The sequence below is a fragment of the Sceloporus occidentalis genome, unplaced genomic scaffold, assembly GCF_023333645.1.
Source record: "Sceloporus occidentalis isolate IW3139 unplaced genomic scaffold, rSceOcc1.0.p SCAF_174, whole genome shotgun sequence".
NCBI classification, from domain to species: domain Eukaryota; kingdom Metazoa; phylum Chordata; class Lepidosauria; order Squamata; family Phrynosomatidae; genus Sceloporus; species Sceloporus occidentalis.
In genome coordinates, this window is record NW_028317154.1 from 1,312,890 (window position 1) to 1,328,844 (window position 15,955).

Genomic DNA, 15,955 nt, shown 5'->3' on the forward strand with positions numbered 1-15,955 from the left:
CATCAACCGCACCGCTAGAGGAACAGTCTAGGCTTCACAGCCACAAACTCATGGACCTGGATTCTTTGTCATCAGCACAAAGAAATAAGGGGGGGGTCTGGAGCTGTCCTACCTGTCCATAATTATTAATTTGCAGCCAAGAGGCTCATTACTAGTGCCTTCTCCTTCTTTTGTTAGAATTATTGATCTTCAGAGGGGGTGTTGGGGAAATCCAGCCTACCCCCTCATTGCCCAGGGTTATTCTTCAGCACGGTCTGGAGGGGTGTCTGAAGTGGCGCCGTTGGTCTCCACTCCCTCCTCGCTCTCAGAGCTGGGGGAGCTTCTGAGGGGCCGCAGGAAACAGGACTTGTGTGGGGAGTGTGGATACAACGCGTCCTGCAAGGCCCCCAAGGGCCTCGAGAGCAGCTCCTCGTCTGAGGAAGGGAGAGAGTCCTCATCTTCCTGCCCTGAGCCGGAGGTGAGGTGTAGGCCATCGAAAGTTATGGAATCCGAATAAGCTTTGTGGCCTCGGAGGAGGAGGATCTGTGGATCAAGCAGAGGGGAAAAAAGTTACATTAATTCATAACTGACATCGGTAATGTGCCAACAAAATTCACGAATGCATTTAACTATATACAGTATATATGCCGTCTTTATGTGGTGGATTATACACAATTTTTAAAAGCATTCTACTCTTTCCAATGCTACCAATGAGTTTTGGAAAATGTGATATATCAAATACATAATTGAGGATATTAAGATAGCACCCATAGCTATGAATTTGCTATAATATTCCTGAATGAGTCAGTAGGCCACCACTTTTTAGAGCAATACCAACAACAGAAAAACGCCGGCTTTAATTAACAGACGGCAGCACACGAGAAGCCAGAAAACTGGAGGTTTAGGGACCTTGTTTGATAATTGACTACCGAGTCCTCTGTAACACTCACTCATCGCTACTGGGAAACCAGCCCAACGACAGGCAGGAGAAGCACCGATGATCCACAACGATGCCTAAAAGAATCTGGCACCCGTACTTTAGTCTGCTTTTCATACTCAAATACTTCACTGGCGACACTATAAGCTGGTTACACCTCGCACCTTCATATGGTAGACCGATTGAGCCCTATAAACACATATAAATACAGCCACTGACCTCTTGTCTGAGCTCGTCTATCTGATCCTTCAGCTCACGGATATACTGCGAGAAGTCGGAATCATTCAGCTTTTCTTGAATTATCCCTTCCTCTTTCTACAACAGAAAAGGCATAGGATTCAGCATTTGGGGGGGGGGGGGGGACATGAAAAGGAAACAAAAGCGACCCTGCGTGATCCAAGGTACTCTCTCACCTGAATCTCCAACTCGGCTATGCGCTGACGCATCTCTGCTGCAGCCGCCATGCTATCCGCTTCCCTCAAACGCACGGCCATCACTTCTTCTTTATTCTGAGAGATGGCAAACATTTCAGATGGCAAACATTAGCCATCATTCTGACACAAAGTGGAAAGTGTGTAAATGAGACCATAAATGGCACTACTACTATCTTATTTAATGTCCCTGTCCATGTAGATACAATCAGTTGTGACCACTATTTTGCATTCAGCTGCCCCTGACTGAGTCCGAACCGCGTCTCCAGATGATGTCCTATCACACGGGGCACGAGCTGCACTCACCTTGCACTGGGACACCGCGTGCCTTCGCTTATCCTCATTCATTTGGGTCTGCAGAGCTTTGTTCTGGGCGGCCTCGTTCTGCAGTCTGTCTCTCAGCTCCTTACACTCTTTCTCCAGCCGAGTGAGTTGTTTCTCATGCATCAGCTCCTGAAAAGACACGGGGGGACACACTTCACCTACAAGCTGATTTCCCAGACCCCATTCAAGCTCCAATAACCATGCTGGTGGCTCATTAAAGAACCCTGCTACATCTCGGTATATAACCGGCCAAATGCAATTTATTATATTACAAAATGAGAACAGAGGAAAGGTCTGGGTCACCTGACTCTCCAGGATCAGCACCCTCTGGCGCAGCTCGCGGGTTTCACTTTGAGCCTGAACTTCTCTCAAGCGACTCAACATAACTTCATCCTGCAAGTCTCCCGCCGTGGCCTTACGGGGAGAGTCCTTCCAGAAGCTTCCACCTCGGGACGACAGTAACTACGATGAAGAGAAAAAAAAAGCAAAAGAGAGAGAACATTCATACTGCAGTCAGCGAGGATGCGATGCAGGGATTACAGAGACCTCACGGGGAGCTCACCTGCCACTTGTCATTGAGTTCTGTCACCTGCTGCTGACCCTCCTTCATGGCCTGCAGGGCATGGGCTTCCCTCATACGCAAAGACTGCAGCTCATCGTGGAGCAGGGCAACATTGCTCTCATCAGGGAGAGAGCTGTTCCTCTGTGAAGGTACAAGGACATATTGCCAATACCGGTGCCACGCGGTTCTACACCCTGTGTATCTCCGATGAAGAACTAACTCTTCTTCAACAGGGAACCAAACCCATAGAATGCTCGTACCTTCTCAAGATCCACCACTTTTTCTTGCATCTCCTTCAAGGCCCCCAGGGTTTCGGCTTCTCGGAGCCGGGATTGTTCCAGCTCAGACTCCAGGTGGTTCACCAGTTCTTCAGTGATCCGCGGGTCAGTCTAAAAAACAAATAAGATTTGTTATCCCAGATATCGGAGAACGATACTGTTATATATTTGCTACAATGCACTCAAATCCTGTGATTGTGTCAATAAGCGCGAAAGAACGGCCGTCCGGAAGCGTTGCCGAGCCCAGCCTCTCCCCTCATCCGTACCTGTTTGTCTTGCAGCTGGCGTATAAGGCCCTGTGCATTCTGCAGATTTTCAGTGGCTGTGTAATACTGCTGCTTCACCACAGCCAGTTCTCGCTTTATGGCATAGTTCTCCTCTGCTTCCTGTGCCCTCGTCACCTGACCCTGTCCAATAGGAGACCAGAGTTCAACTTCATCATCATCATCGTTCCATGACCAAATTATAAAGAATACAATGTAAAATATTTGAGTAAATAGTAATAATAATACTATTCACTCCTAAAAAAAAACAAAAAAAAACTGTTTAAATCTAAAAAAAAATAAATAAAAAAAAAAATATATAAAATTGAAAATTGTATTCTTCCATGGGGATTTCTATTTAATCTCTAACACTCCCCCCGCAAACGATATCTTTTCAACACAGAGAAGCTTTTTCCCACCAAGCGATATTATTAAAAACACGGGGCTGAATCAGAACGCCGCGAGCTGCGGAAGCGTTAAGCTCGGAACCGTGATTAGTACCTATGACGCCGATCACTCGCTACATTGGGGGAGTCGTGATGCATAGTGAATACAGTTAAAACTATACAGCCCAAGAGTGGGTTTTTTTTAGTAAAAAGCAGTAATACACTGCCATTTTCATATTTTTAAGTTGCTTGGATTTATGTATTATAATTTAGATAGACTTGCTCAAAAGGAGCGGGGTTAAGGTATACTTCATATTACCAACTGTACAGCGCTACGGAATTTGATGGCACTATAAAAAACAAATAATAATATTACTCCCATGCGGAATTTTCTCAATATACTCTACCGATCTGTATTTCGATGTCATGGATAGGGAAAAAAACAGAGGGAAAAAACATAATAAAGAAGAGCGGTAACAGTACCTGTATCAGCCTGTCTGCTAAGGCCGCGCTTTCCTATAAGGCCATAGGTGACAGTCCACAGAGGAGGAGGAGGAGAGGGAGCGAGAGCCCAAGGATGACAGAGTAGGTGAAAAACGCATAGAAGAGGAAGGACCAAGGGATGGAGAGAAAGGGAAAGATAAGGGATGAAGAGAAAGGCATAGAAAAGGGGAGAGATAAAGAAACAGAGGTAACCACCACCGCACTACAAGAAGCAGGACAGAATTAGACAGGTGCAGCATCTCCTAAAAATACCCCCCTCCATTAAAAGTAATTGACCTTGTTTATTCCGTATTACTCTTGCTTTGAAAAATCACCATGGGAAAATTAAAAATGGCCTTTATTCAAGATTGGGTAGCTGGTTATGAGTGGTTAATGCACTAGAGGATATTTGTAATGTTCGGCGTGAAGAGTAATGTGGTAACTGTGACTAACAGCAATTCTAAGACCAATCTACGGTTTGTAGGATGACGGCCATGTTTAACGGTCCCGCAAAGGAGAGAAAAGGAAAAGAAGGCGCTATTATAAAACTATACTCTCTGTGAAGGACAAAGACTGCGTGTGAAGTGCAATAATGGCCCCGGGGTGCTTACCTTTTCTAAAGTTTCTATACGCTGCTTTAAAAGTCTGTTTTCTGTGCGCAGACGCTGTGCCAAAAGAAGCGAATGAAAGGTCTCTGGTTTAATCTTTTCTCACACATATCCCTAAAGGTGCTTTTTATACAAATCAGGCAACCTATTAGAACTGCAGAGCTTCCGTTACTGAGAAATAAGGTGGGCGCAGTCCTCGTTCCAAGCGATTCTGCTCCGCTGGAGGTCTTCATCCGCAGGTCTTCGACCTAAAAGGGTTCTGCTCCCACAAACTTGTAGACCGTCAGGGTTTCATAACGCGACTATTTTACCAAGTTTAATTTTCAAACATATATATCATTAGTGAAACCTTATTTTATTAAATAAGAATAAGATGTAGTCACATAAGCGCAGATGATCTCTGAGGACCCCCTGAGGTCTTAAACTCTTGAAGAAGACTCTACACACACACACACACACATATATATTATATATATATATATATTCTATAAGAATGTTGACGCACTAAGAGAGGACACAAATTCCTGGAGGTTATTTTCTCTGAAACCATTATGGCATTCCCCATTTTGTTGCACGGAGCCCTAAGACATCTCACCTTGATCTCAATCTGCTCCTCCATCTCTTTGCTTTTAATAGCAGCATATTCTTTTTCCAACCTGGAGAGAAAGAAATTACTGGTTGTCCTAGGACCTACTTTACAAACCCACTTCTTCAGTTCCCTAGTTTTTACAGCCTTTGGCCTGAGCTCAGCCAGCACTCGCATGACGCTACAGTCCTTCGGCTCAATATTTTACTTCTGGCACCGGTCCCATCTCTTCCTATACAAGAGAGCATTTAAACCAATGAATCCAATTGATTCCAATGGCTGCTTAATACAATTCTATTAAAAGCTTGGGCAATTCATGGTATGCATGGAAGATCGCGTCTCAGCGAGTTCCCTCTTATCAGTAATCCCCAGCTCTGAGGGTTTCAATGGGTCCCTTTCTTATTATTATATCCCCAGCTCCTGAGGATCGCTGCGGGTCTCCTCCTGTAAGCGATTGTTACAGTCCCTCGCCCGTACCTTTTCATTTTCTTTGGGTTGTACTTGACTTGGTATGCCTTGAGGATCAGTTTATCTGGGCAGCTGTCAAACTGGTGTGGAATAACCTTCTGAAAATACTGAAAAGAGAAAAAAAAAAAAACCCTTCTAAAAAATTTTCCATAAAGAACACATTTAAAAAAAACCCTAATATTTCACCCTATAGAATCAGTCTCTCCGCAGAGAACCAGAAATGCTTGATTATTTTATGTGATGAAGATGTTGGGGTACATTGAAGACAATCATCTATGGCTGGAAGTTAAGCCTCTCCTACGTATTTAAAGGACAGAGGATAGTTGGCGAAGATGATTTTACATTTCTTTCAGACCGTGTGAAAATTAAAATCAATCTACATTCAAGTGTCTCCTGGACCGTTTAGGAGCTGCATATGTGAACCTGTTATTTTTAATCTTTATCTTTTGATGTTTGGACATTTCCGGGGTCCCTCCTTCCAAATCCCTGGGGGGGGGGCTGCGCCTGTCCACAGGTCTAAGTTGTAATTGCAGTTTATGTTCTGCATTTTGTGATGACTTCACACACTACAGAATCCTGCACATTAATACAAATGTGGGAATAGCTCCTTCTCATAAAAATATAGTGTTCTGTGGCACACTATCTTCTAATGGTGACGGAGGACTTTGTATGCATATTATTGTAAGATATATGTGTGTGTGTGTGTGTGTGTATATATATATATATATAGACACATACATACATACACACACACACACACATTTTGAATAACTATATCTTATTAACACTATCTTCTGCTTTTGGAATCTTCTGCCAGGTGGGGGCATCTTTGGAATACATATTAATCCACGTGGGTCCCCCTGAATACATTGGGCATTAATTGCTCATATAAATGTCAGTCAATCATATATAGTTTTTGGAGATTTATTAGGAAAAAACAAACAACAATCATGTACTCTGTGTGTCGGATTTTCACGTAAGAAACTATTGGATTTAACATAAGAGGTCTTGCATTCTCTACTTTCAGGTAATAGGAAAGGAATAGGGTTGGGTCAGTGCACCATTTCACTCGTTTTGTGGTTGTCTAGTATTGGTTCTGGTTGCGAGATGCTGGATTTGGAGCTGCCTTCCGTTCACTAGAAGCACGGTGGACTCCTGTTTTCTGTTTCCCCCCTCCCAGTCAACAGAAATGCATTTTCTATGTGTTCGTTCGTTTGTTTAGAGGAAACCCACAGAAGTTTAATAGCTCTGCATTTCATGCTTCTAAGAAGTTCAGTTGTCTATTGAAATCAGGATTTAAAATATTGGTTTAAAGTTCAGGGGTTGGCTGAATAAACCCATAGCCTTTACACCTAACCATAAATAAAAAACAACACACACATATATATATATATATATATATACACACACACACACATACATACACACACATATATTAATAATAGGAGTAAATTGCCAGCACGTGTATTGCGTGTAGTCGCTAGCACTTTTTTAATCCTCATTCTACAAAGGACACAAAAGAGCCAGTGAATCTCCCCGATGTCACGGTATCACTGAACTGTAACAACAGAGTCAGTGTTTAAACTATACATATTGACAACAGAAAAAGAATTCAGAGACTGAAGCAAGAAGCTCACACGCCACCCCCCTTTGTTGCACACTAACAAGAGCCTTTTCTGTTTCTCTGGTGAATGCTTGTCTAGCAACCTCAGACACACAACTAATTCTTACATCCTTTAAATGCCAGAGGGCGGTGAAACGCATTAAAATTACAACCCCATGGGCAGCTGGTAAAGGGTATTTTAACCACATTTATGGCTACCCCCCTGCTGCGAAGGATCACAGTAATAGCAAATCGAACAAAAACAGCAAATAACAAAAACAAACAATAAGAAAAAACAAAACCAGAAAGCCAAGGGAATCGCCCACAGATCCTATACGTGCAGCGAGGCTTCTTACCTGCGACATCCCCTCCATGTCCAGCTGCATGAGCTCGGTTTGGTTCACGGTCAGTATAGCCATCCCTACACGGAATATGACCTCCAGACCCTGAAACACATAACATGGCATGGAAAACATGATCAGCATTTCTTAGAGCCAATGAAATTACCCACAGTTGGCAGTAATGCAACATATCTGTCTCCTGTGTTTCTGTGGGTTCTTGTTGGACCCAATACATATTTAATTAGCCAGAGACACTTTAAAGTAAGTTCTGACCCACTATAGGGCAGACCTGGCAATGGATCCCCAGTGAGATTTAACCCTTGTGACACAGGTGGCACTCACCTCATATATGAAGATATCAAAGATGCGAGTGGCCACAGGGAGTGGGAACGTTGTGAGGAACAGGGTGAGGAACCAGGAAGAGGCGTACATAGAGGTGTGGAAGCAGTGGGAGCGGAAGTGAAGGTTTAATTCAGGAAGCTGGTCCTGAAATTGAAAGAACACATCAGAGTCTATGTAGAAACCTGATTGTATTTGCAGATAATAATTATTCACCCCAAAAGTAATCTGTATAAATGTCTCCAGTATAGCCTACCGTGGTGGCTTCCACAAGTACAAATAGGAACATGCCCATTTCTACACTATGAAGTTTATGTATAAAAAGTGACTGGTGCTACATTAAAAAAAGTGGTCTTCAGCAGGAACATTTCATCAATTAATATGACAAGACCACTTGTCAATCCTCTTCCATTTCACCAGTCTACTTTATGACTTCTCCGAATCACCCTCACCCGAGCAGCCCCTTTCCTTCTGTCTCACTCTCCCTGAACCTCCTACTGGACCGTAAACTCGTAAGAGCATATACCTCTTCTTCCGTGCCAGGACATTTTACCTGCGTTAATCTGGCAAACTGTATATTGTTAATTTCAAAGATATTGTTCATTTTAACTATCCCTCTATTGGAATAGAATGATGGCATCTGCCAGAATTCTATAAATTAACGTAATGCAAATTTACTACTCCATCAAACCAACCACCAGAAAGGTGCATCTGTTTTACATGGATAGTCGAAGCAAGTCAAGATCTAACCGTAGTCACACCAAAAGAAAAGTGACCAAAAACGTGGCCAAAGTAAAGCTTTTGCTATGGACAAATGGGGTCCCATGATATGGATACAAATAAACTTTAAATGACAGCATGATACAGGAAGCTAATGGAACGTATATCTGTGTGATCAAGTGTACCTGTAGCATGTACTCCAGCTGGTATATACAGAGCCCCAACTCTGCCATGCTTGGTTTAAAGAGCTCTCTCAGTCTGTATTCTTGCATGAGCCGCACAAACACACAGAAGGCCTCCTCCTCTGGCATCTACGTGGGCACCGTGGAGAGAAAATCAGTAAAATATAGAATGATAGTAACACAGAGGATGAGCGTTATATTAGGAATAGTGGGGGGGGGGGGGAGCAAGGAGATTTTACCTGCATTAAGAGCAGCCCAACGATGAAGGCACTGCCTTGGCAGTATCCTACCTCCCTGTCAATGAGTGAATAGGCCTAAAGAGAGAAGAAGAATGGACGAGTACGATATGTGCCTCCAGCTCCAGCCCCATATGTCAGGCTTCCCATTGTTTTTTTACCCTGTATCCATACCAGGGAAGTCTGGATTTGCACTGGATACACAGGGTATCACAGCTGATTAAAAGACCACATGGGCAAGCCATTGAACGTTAAGTGCATGCAGGGAAAAGTGCTTGGCCCCAACCCCCTTATCCCAATTACTGACTCTGCAACCTCTGGTATGGAGAGGAAAGGGAGCCTCCGGCAAGTATACCTAGATAACTGCCCCCTCCCCACAACTCACTTCCTCCATGGCCGACTCTCCTGCTCCTATTACTCTTCTACTTGATACCTAAATTTAAATTAATTGACTTTAGTGAAGATGGCAATTTGCTTTTGTCTTGCTTACTTTCATGACATTAAAAAGTCCTTCTTGCCCCAGGCTGTCCTGTCCCCTGAAGAAGTCATGCTCGGGGTAAGTGCGAGCGATGTCCCTGCGGATCAGCTTCTCGCAGGGCGAAGACATTCTTAGAAGATCGGCATACTGCTTCTTCACCGGCATGTCCGAGGCGTTACACAACATCTGCCAGACCATGGCCCTGAAGGGATGTGGAATCCCCTTCCGGATAAGCTCCTGTCATAGAGAAAAGGCAGAAAAAAAAAAAATGGTTGTTATTTATAAAGCACGATTACAAATGCTGCCAATTACTAGCCTTAACTCACACTTTTGCTACGGTCACTTCAGATTTAGCAGTTCATTTTGAGGACTATATTGATTCGTGGGATATGACCGTGTGCATTTTTTGTTTACAGATCCAAGAAATCTGGAAAAACAAAACCTTTCAAAACCATTTATACGTTAGACAAAAATCATAGTTTAGTGCAATTCTGTCTTGGTTCCAAAAACAACAGAGCCCCCCCCCCCCCCCCACTCCTATATGAAATGGAAATATATAGTAATTATAGAATTATAGTAATGAGAATTAGTTTGTCCACCAGTGAGCTTCTTGCATCCTCCACCAAATAAATAAAATGTATCACTTATCCAAATGCTACATTAAAGGGACAGTTTGTTGTCATGCTTGGAAGAGATCATTGTATGCCAAGAGCTATCTTGATGGCACAACAGACACACTCAATATATTAATACCTTAAAAGTACTAAATCATTAAAACATCATTAATGCATCATTTAGACAAGTTTTATACCCCACTGATTAATCATTTCTTCAAGTGAAAAGTCTACTTTAGCCAAGTAACCATGGAAACGAGTATAAAATGAAGCTTTGCGATATTGAATGTGAAAGGCATAAGCATGCAACCGATGTAGGTCATTAAAGCCTAGCGGGATATCTCCCCTGCGGTGCAGTACAGGTCACCGGCCCACGAGAGTCTTACAATGATGTAATGAAGCCAGCTAACAAGGCACTTCCCGCACCTCATGCAACAATCACCCCCTTTTCCTAAATTCAATTCCAGGCCGCGACACTTTGTCATCAAGAAGAGAAAGATGCGAGGATCCAAAGTGTCTTTGTAAGGCCACAGCGGCCCATCAGGACCCCAGTCTTCCTTAGAGTAAGAACATGTCTATGGACTCTAATGTAGGACGTTCTAGTGACAAGCTGATATGTTGATTGACACGTGGATGAATATTTAACGCTGTGCATTACATGGCATAGTTTGCACCTTTCTTCACATTACTAAAGGAACGCTCCTGTCTCCAACAGAATTAAACTGCACTCAGGAGCAGCGTTCCCTCTAAGCTGTGCGCTTGTGCGCGCGCACATAACTTTGAGGGAGCGCACACGTCCTAACATTGTGCGCGCAGTACCTAACGGGGAGCTGGGGGGGGGGGCGGGCAGTCCGTCCAGGGTGACGCTGGCACTCCTCCAGATAAGGACATTAATGTCCGCCGCTGGAGGAGCAAGCTCGGTTAAGGGGGATCAAAAATCTCACCCCAACCGGCTTAAAATCAATCAAGGGAGCGGGAGGTCTGTTAATGCAGACCTCCGATCCTGCTCCCTTCCTATGCGCGCGGCAACTGATGTCAGATCCCGGCGCACAGCACTGAAGCCACGCCCACCGTCTTTACTGCACCGGAAGGACAGAAGAAGAAGAGGCAAGAGGAAGAACGAAGAGGAGGAGGAAAAGTAACTAACAGAGGAAAGGTAGGAAAACATTAAGCGAGAGTGGATTAGTAAGTGTGTGAGAGTGATGGGTGTTATGCTGTAGTTTATGCTGAATGTTTGTGAATGAGTGTGTGTGTGTGATAGCATGGATGTGTAAGGGGGGGGATAGCATGGCATAGGGAGGCTGTAATCACATTAATATGATGCCCAGGTTCCAGCATGTACTGGCTGCCTGGGCATGATAGGAGTGTGATTGCTGTTAGCAATTATATATACATATATATATATATATACACATATATAAAATATTGTTGTTGCGGGTTTTTGTCCAAATTTGGCGTGTTATTTTTAATAAAGTGATTGCTGAATTTTCGGTCCAGAATTTTCATTTCGGTGCATCCCTATATACTAAGCCAGACACTGAAGTGGTAGGCCTACACCACATCAATGTTTGGCTTAGTATATAGTGATAGGGGGTTATGCTACATTATTGGCAATGTCTGGCTCAATGTATAGTGATAGGTGTTATGCTGTACCGCCATCAATGTCTGCCTCAGTATATAGTGATAGGTGTTATGCTGTACCCCAGTCAATGTGTGCCTCAGTATATAGTGATAGGTGTTATGCTGTACCCCTGTCAATGGTATGCAGTTTTTCCCAATAAAAAAAAATAATAATTATATATATATATATATATATATATATATATATATATATTGATCCTTTATGCAGCCCGGAGCCCCCGCTCATGATTCGCTCATAATTAATTTTTGCGGTGAGAATTTCACCTTTAGAATAGACCATGGAGTCAAAAGGGTTGGAAATATATAGCTCTACCCCCTTGCAATGTGATTTTTTTTTTTCAGCTCCACCAGCTTTATATGGACTGTAGAAGCATATTGTGAGCACAAAATTTTGGCTCTGGGAAAAATTTTGCACAACAGAAATTTTCTGCGCACATCACCCAACAAAAATTAGAGGGAACATTGCTCAGGAGTGTATTTTGCATAAACTTCAGTGCATTTTGCTGCATGCAAATCGACGTTCCTCCTGCAGGCTGCACCTGTGTTTCTACGTTGCCCGTGCGCTAGCGTGTCCCAAACCTGTGAGCTGAACGCAACTAACATACATGCACGCTAAGCCGACATGTTACTGGGCATGCCAGCGAAACTGCCATTTCACTTACACAACATGTTAACCGGACCCGCTAGTACATTAATCAAATGAACGCTAGCAGATCTGTTATTTTATGGTTCCCTCTCACTGTTTAATCAAATAATAACACACAAATTAAAGATGCTTTTGAGATTATATGGCAACTACTTATCAGTGAGTGCTTCTGGGTCACATGACAATCAATGGCTCCCAGTAAAGAAATAATAAACAATTTAATAATTATTTATTTATGAGACGGTTTTGGGAGTTCAGTAATAATAAGGAACTTTATATATATATATATATATATATATATATATATATATAGCGTAGGTGGAGCAGCATCACCCTGCCTTGGAGAAGCAGATAGAGAGGGAAGAAAATGTCAGCAGCTCCATGTAAATACCTTCAAGAGCTTCTCCTTCCTCCTGGTCCACTCCTCCCAGTGCGTGACAATGCGCCCCCATAGTTCCCAGCTGTCTTGGTCCAAAGGTGGTGGCCCCGGGGAGGTGACACTCGTCCGGCAGGGTGCAGCGACACTGCGCAACGACTTGGAATCAGCCTCTAGAAGCCTGAGAAAAGAGAAGAAAGGAGAGGCGTTAGACAATAAGATGCACGGAAGATTGGGATTTTTAGTGCTAACCGTTTTTGATTTTATGTTTATTATACGGCTGTAAGAAAATGTGCGATTTGCGCGGCTTTTCGTGAGACTCCGCCAGCATACAAGGCGATTAAAACATTAACCAAGACCGGCTCAAGTCTTTCGGAAAACCAGGGTAACTGATTAATGAACATGACGTTTCCAGCGAGTCGCGGGGAGCGAACCTTGGTGGATTAGTTAATACTTTCAATACTTAAAAGGGGCAATAAGGAAAGGAATTTATATTTCCAGCCATGTCTACTCATCAAAACGAAGTGTTTTACCCCCAATATTTATTTTTCAGCTGCACAAAACAAAAAACATGTAACCCAAGCCAAGCTTTAAGTACAAAGGGGCTGATCTAGAAGCAATAAAGCTATTAAAGAGAGGGGAATGGTGAACATCCCGAACCAGTCAATCAGAAAATCTCCACCAAATAGCAGCATGCATGTATGTATGTATAAATATATAGATTGTAAGCTCTTTAGAGCAGGGGCCTGTATGTTATCTTGTTATATTGTTATGTCCTGTCTACCCTTTGTACAGCAGCGTGGAATCTGATGGAGCTATATAAAAACAATAAATATATAAAGTTATATTGATGAGTATTCATTGTGTTACAATGAGCCACAGGATGCAGTAACAGCATAAGACAAAAAGTAAACTGTTTCCAAAAACTTCATTGTTTAACTAAAATACAGGAGAATTACGATTTTGATTGATTTTTGCATTGTAATGGGGTACTTCTTAAATAACTTTGTCCAAAACTAAATGTAAAGACATCACGGAAGTGATCTCCCATCACAGATGTTTGGGCAAATTCATTCATACGCATCAGAACGCAATCTTGGCGGCGAGCATCAGAATGTCACAGATTAGGAGCATCGACGTCGGTGACATTTTCACAACAGAAGAAATTTATGAGTGTTTGGTGCTCGACTGTAAAGGTTTCACCACACGGCACGGGTCTTATACCTGTTCTGTTCCTCCAATTTACTCAGCAGCTCCAGTTCATCTGGACTCAAGTTCTCGGAGTCCGAGGGGGAGATGCTGACGGCCCCTGACACGGAGGAGTCATCTGGACTGAGGGTGGGGCTGGCCATGTCGGAGAGATGCAGTGGGGCCAGTACGCTCATCTGAAAGAAATCGGGTGGTGGGAGAGACCAGGTGAGGAGTAACCAAATGGGGAAAGTGCAGGAACACTGGGGCAAGATGGCAGCAACATCAATTCCACACAGTTCTCTTACTGGATATATTATAATAACAGCGATATGTCAAGTGAATATTTATTTCAGTGTCTGGTTCGTGGGGGAACCTTTTTTTTTTTTTTGCTTCAGCCCAACCACTGATGGTAAGATATGGGCACAAAACGGAACAGAGAAAATCGTATGCAGAAGAATGACAAGGAAGTAGAAGAAGGGAAGTGAGCTGGTGCGGAGGAATGAATGGGGCAGTCAGGAGGGGATGAGGTACACTTATATTCTCTTAGTGTGTCTGTACTAAGAATGAAATTAGACATGGCCCTATTGATAGCTTCGAACCGGTCAATGTAGAGAAAGATGCAGGGTCACAAAAGCTTCCAGGACTTTAGATGACTTCATTAGACGTAATGAAGTCCTGAAGAAGATACATCCGAGGTCCCAAAAGCACACATGACTCCGTCTATGCAAAGAAGACGCTTAACACAGGAGAACCAGGGGGTAACCTTAAGCCTTAAAGAGAGTCAGTGACTAGAGGACTTCTTCACCCATTCCATATAATATGTTACCCTGGCAATGCCATCCCTATTTACCTAAACACCTGCCATGCCAACGCTGGACTAGAATTTTAGCGTAAACATATTCATATGGCTGAGGAACAACGTCAATGACCAGACAGAAGAGAGAATAAAATTACAAAATGACCCAAACAGACCTTAAATCTGCGTGTGTGTGTGTGTGTGTATGATATATATATTTAGACTATTACCTAATGCGATCAAGGTGGTCCTTGCCTATGTTCTATAGCTATATTAACATATTGGTGCTATACAAGTTAACTGTATTCATCGCAGTTTATATATATTATACACACACATATACATATATATATACATATACACAATTACAGTGTATGGTCCATGTCTGATCACATACCCCATGACCTCAGGCAGTACCTGCATGCCCTGCACCTGCTGGTTATAAAACTCCACCCAGCACAATTACATCACTAATAATGCTCCCTCATACCCCCAATTACTATACCCCCTGCAGCTACAGCCTTTCGTGACGTCACGGGAACTATATGACACCTTTCTACAGCGACACACCCCGATGTGGGCATCAATTAAAATCAGATAAGACGTCATGGAGGACCCATTACCTTATCCGGGGGTTATTCACCTCCCTGGGAAGTCAGAGGTTTAGTAGCCCGCCATGAATGGCACGAAATATTCAGGTAACGCAGGCTCCTCGGGCCCCCGGCGCTGTCACTGCAACTCCTCCCTCCCCGGGGCTATACAGCACCGAGCGGCGGAGAAATCAGTCTGACAACCGCGCCGCGCCTCCTCTACGCAGCGTCAAAACAGAATCAGCCAATCGGACGAAAACCTTCGGCGGACTGCCACAAGCATCACCCAATCAGAGGGCAAGCCGGTGACACTAGTGCATGGCTGATTCCGACTCGTCTCTAGTTACTGTTTAACCAATCATAACAAGGGAGAAAAAATGACAGATAGGCGGGACTTGAGGAAGGCGGGGTGAATGGTGGAAGTTGTTGAGAAAGGCGGGCGCTCGTGGGCTATTGTTTGTTTGAATGGCATTAGAATAAGCCAATAGCAAAAGAACTTGTTTTCATCCACCGCGGGTATGATGTCTTTTCTTCTGGAATGAGGCATGCATGTTTCCTCCTAGTAATTGATTCATAACAATGGAACAGAGAATTCTTTTTACGCAGAATGTGTATACATTAAACCCCCCACATAATGTAATGCATACACTCAGAAATATGTATCTCACAGCAAATGTGGTAAATACACCTCTATTGGCTAACCGAATTATAATAGATTGCAAGCTTCCAAGACTATCCAGGTCTCTTTGGTCACATCTATCTATCTATCTATCTATTTATCTATATTATTAAACACTCATCTACAGACACCAGACAAGCCAGAAGGCTTGTTTTCCCCTCCGAAATCTCATGGTGCTGCCACAACCACAAGGGATTCTGGGTAGGCGCATGCAAATA

At 43.3% G+C, this 15,955-nt stretch overlaps 1 protein-coding gene across 1 annotated transcript; it reads right to left on the minus strand.

Moving 5' to 3' along the window:
• Positions 1–237: 237 nt before the first annotated feature.
• On the minus strand, positions 238–13,866 carry LOC149279238 (EVI5-like protein). The gene is made up of 19 exons (XM_089501440.1): positions 13,706–13,866; positions 12,497–12,662; positions 9,217–9,441; positions 8,730–8,804; positions 8,494–8,619; positions 7,592–7,735; positions 7,265–7,354; positions 5,315–5,412; positions 4,847–4,907; positions 4,255–4,308; positions 3,644–3,676; positions 2,778–2,918; positions 2,494–2,622; positions 2,234–2,374; positions 1,975–2,133; positions 1,654–1,800; positions 1,330–1,425; positions 1,136–1,231; positions 238–522 (listed from the first exon to the last, which is right to left on the minus strand). Exons 1-19 carry the CDS (start codon positions 13,864–13,866, stop codon positions 238–240), a joined length of 2,427 nt encoding a protein of 808 aa, XP_089357566.1.
• Between the last annotated feature and the right edge of the window lie 2,089 nt (positions 13,867–15,955).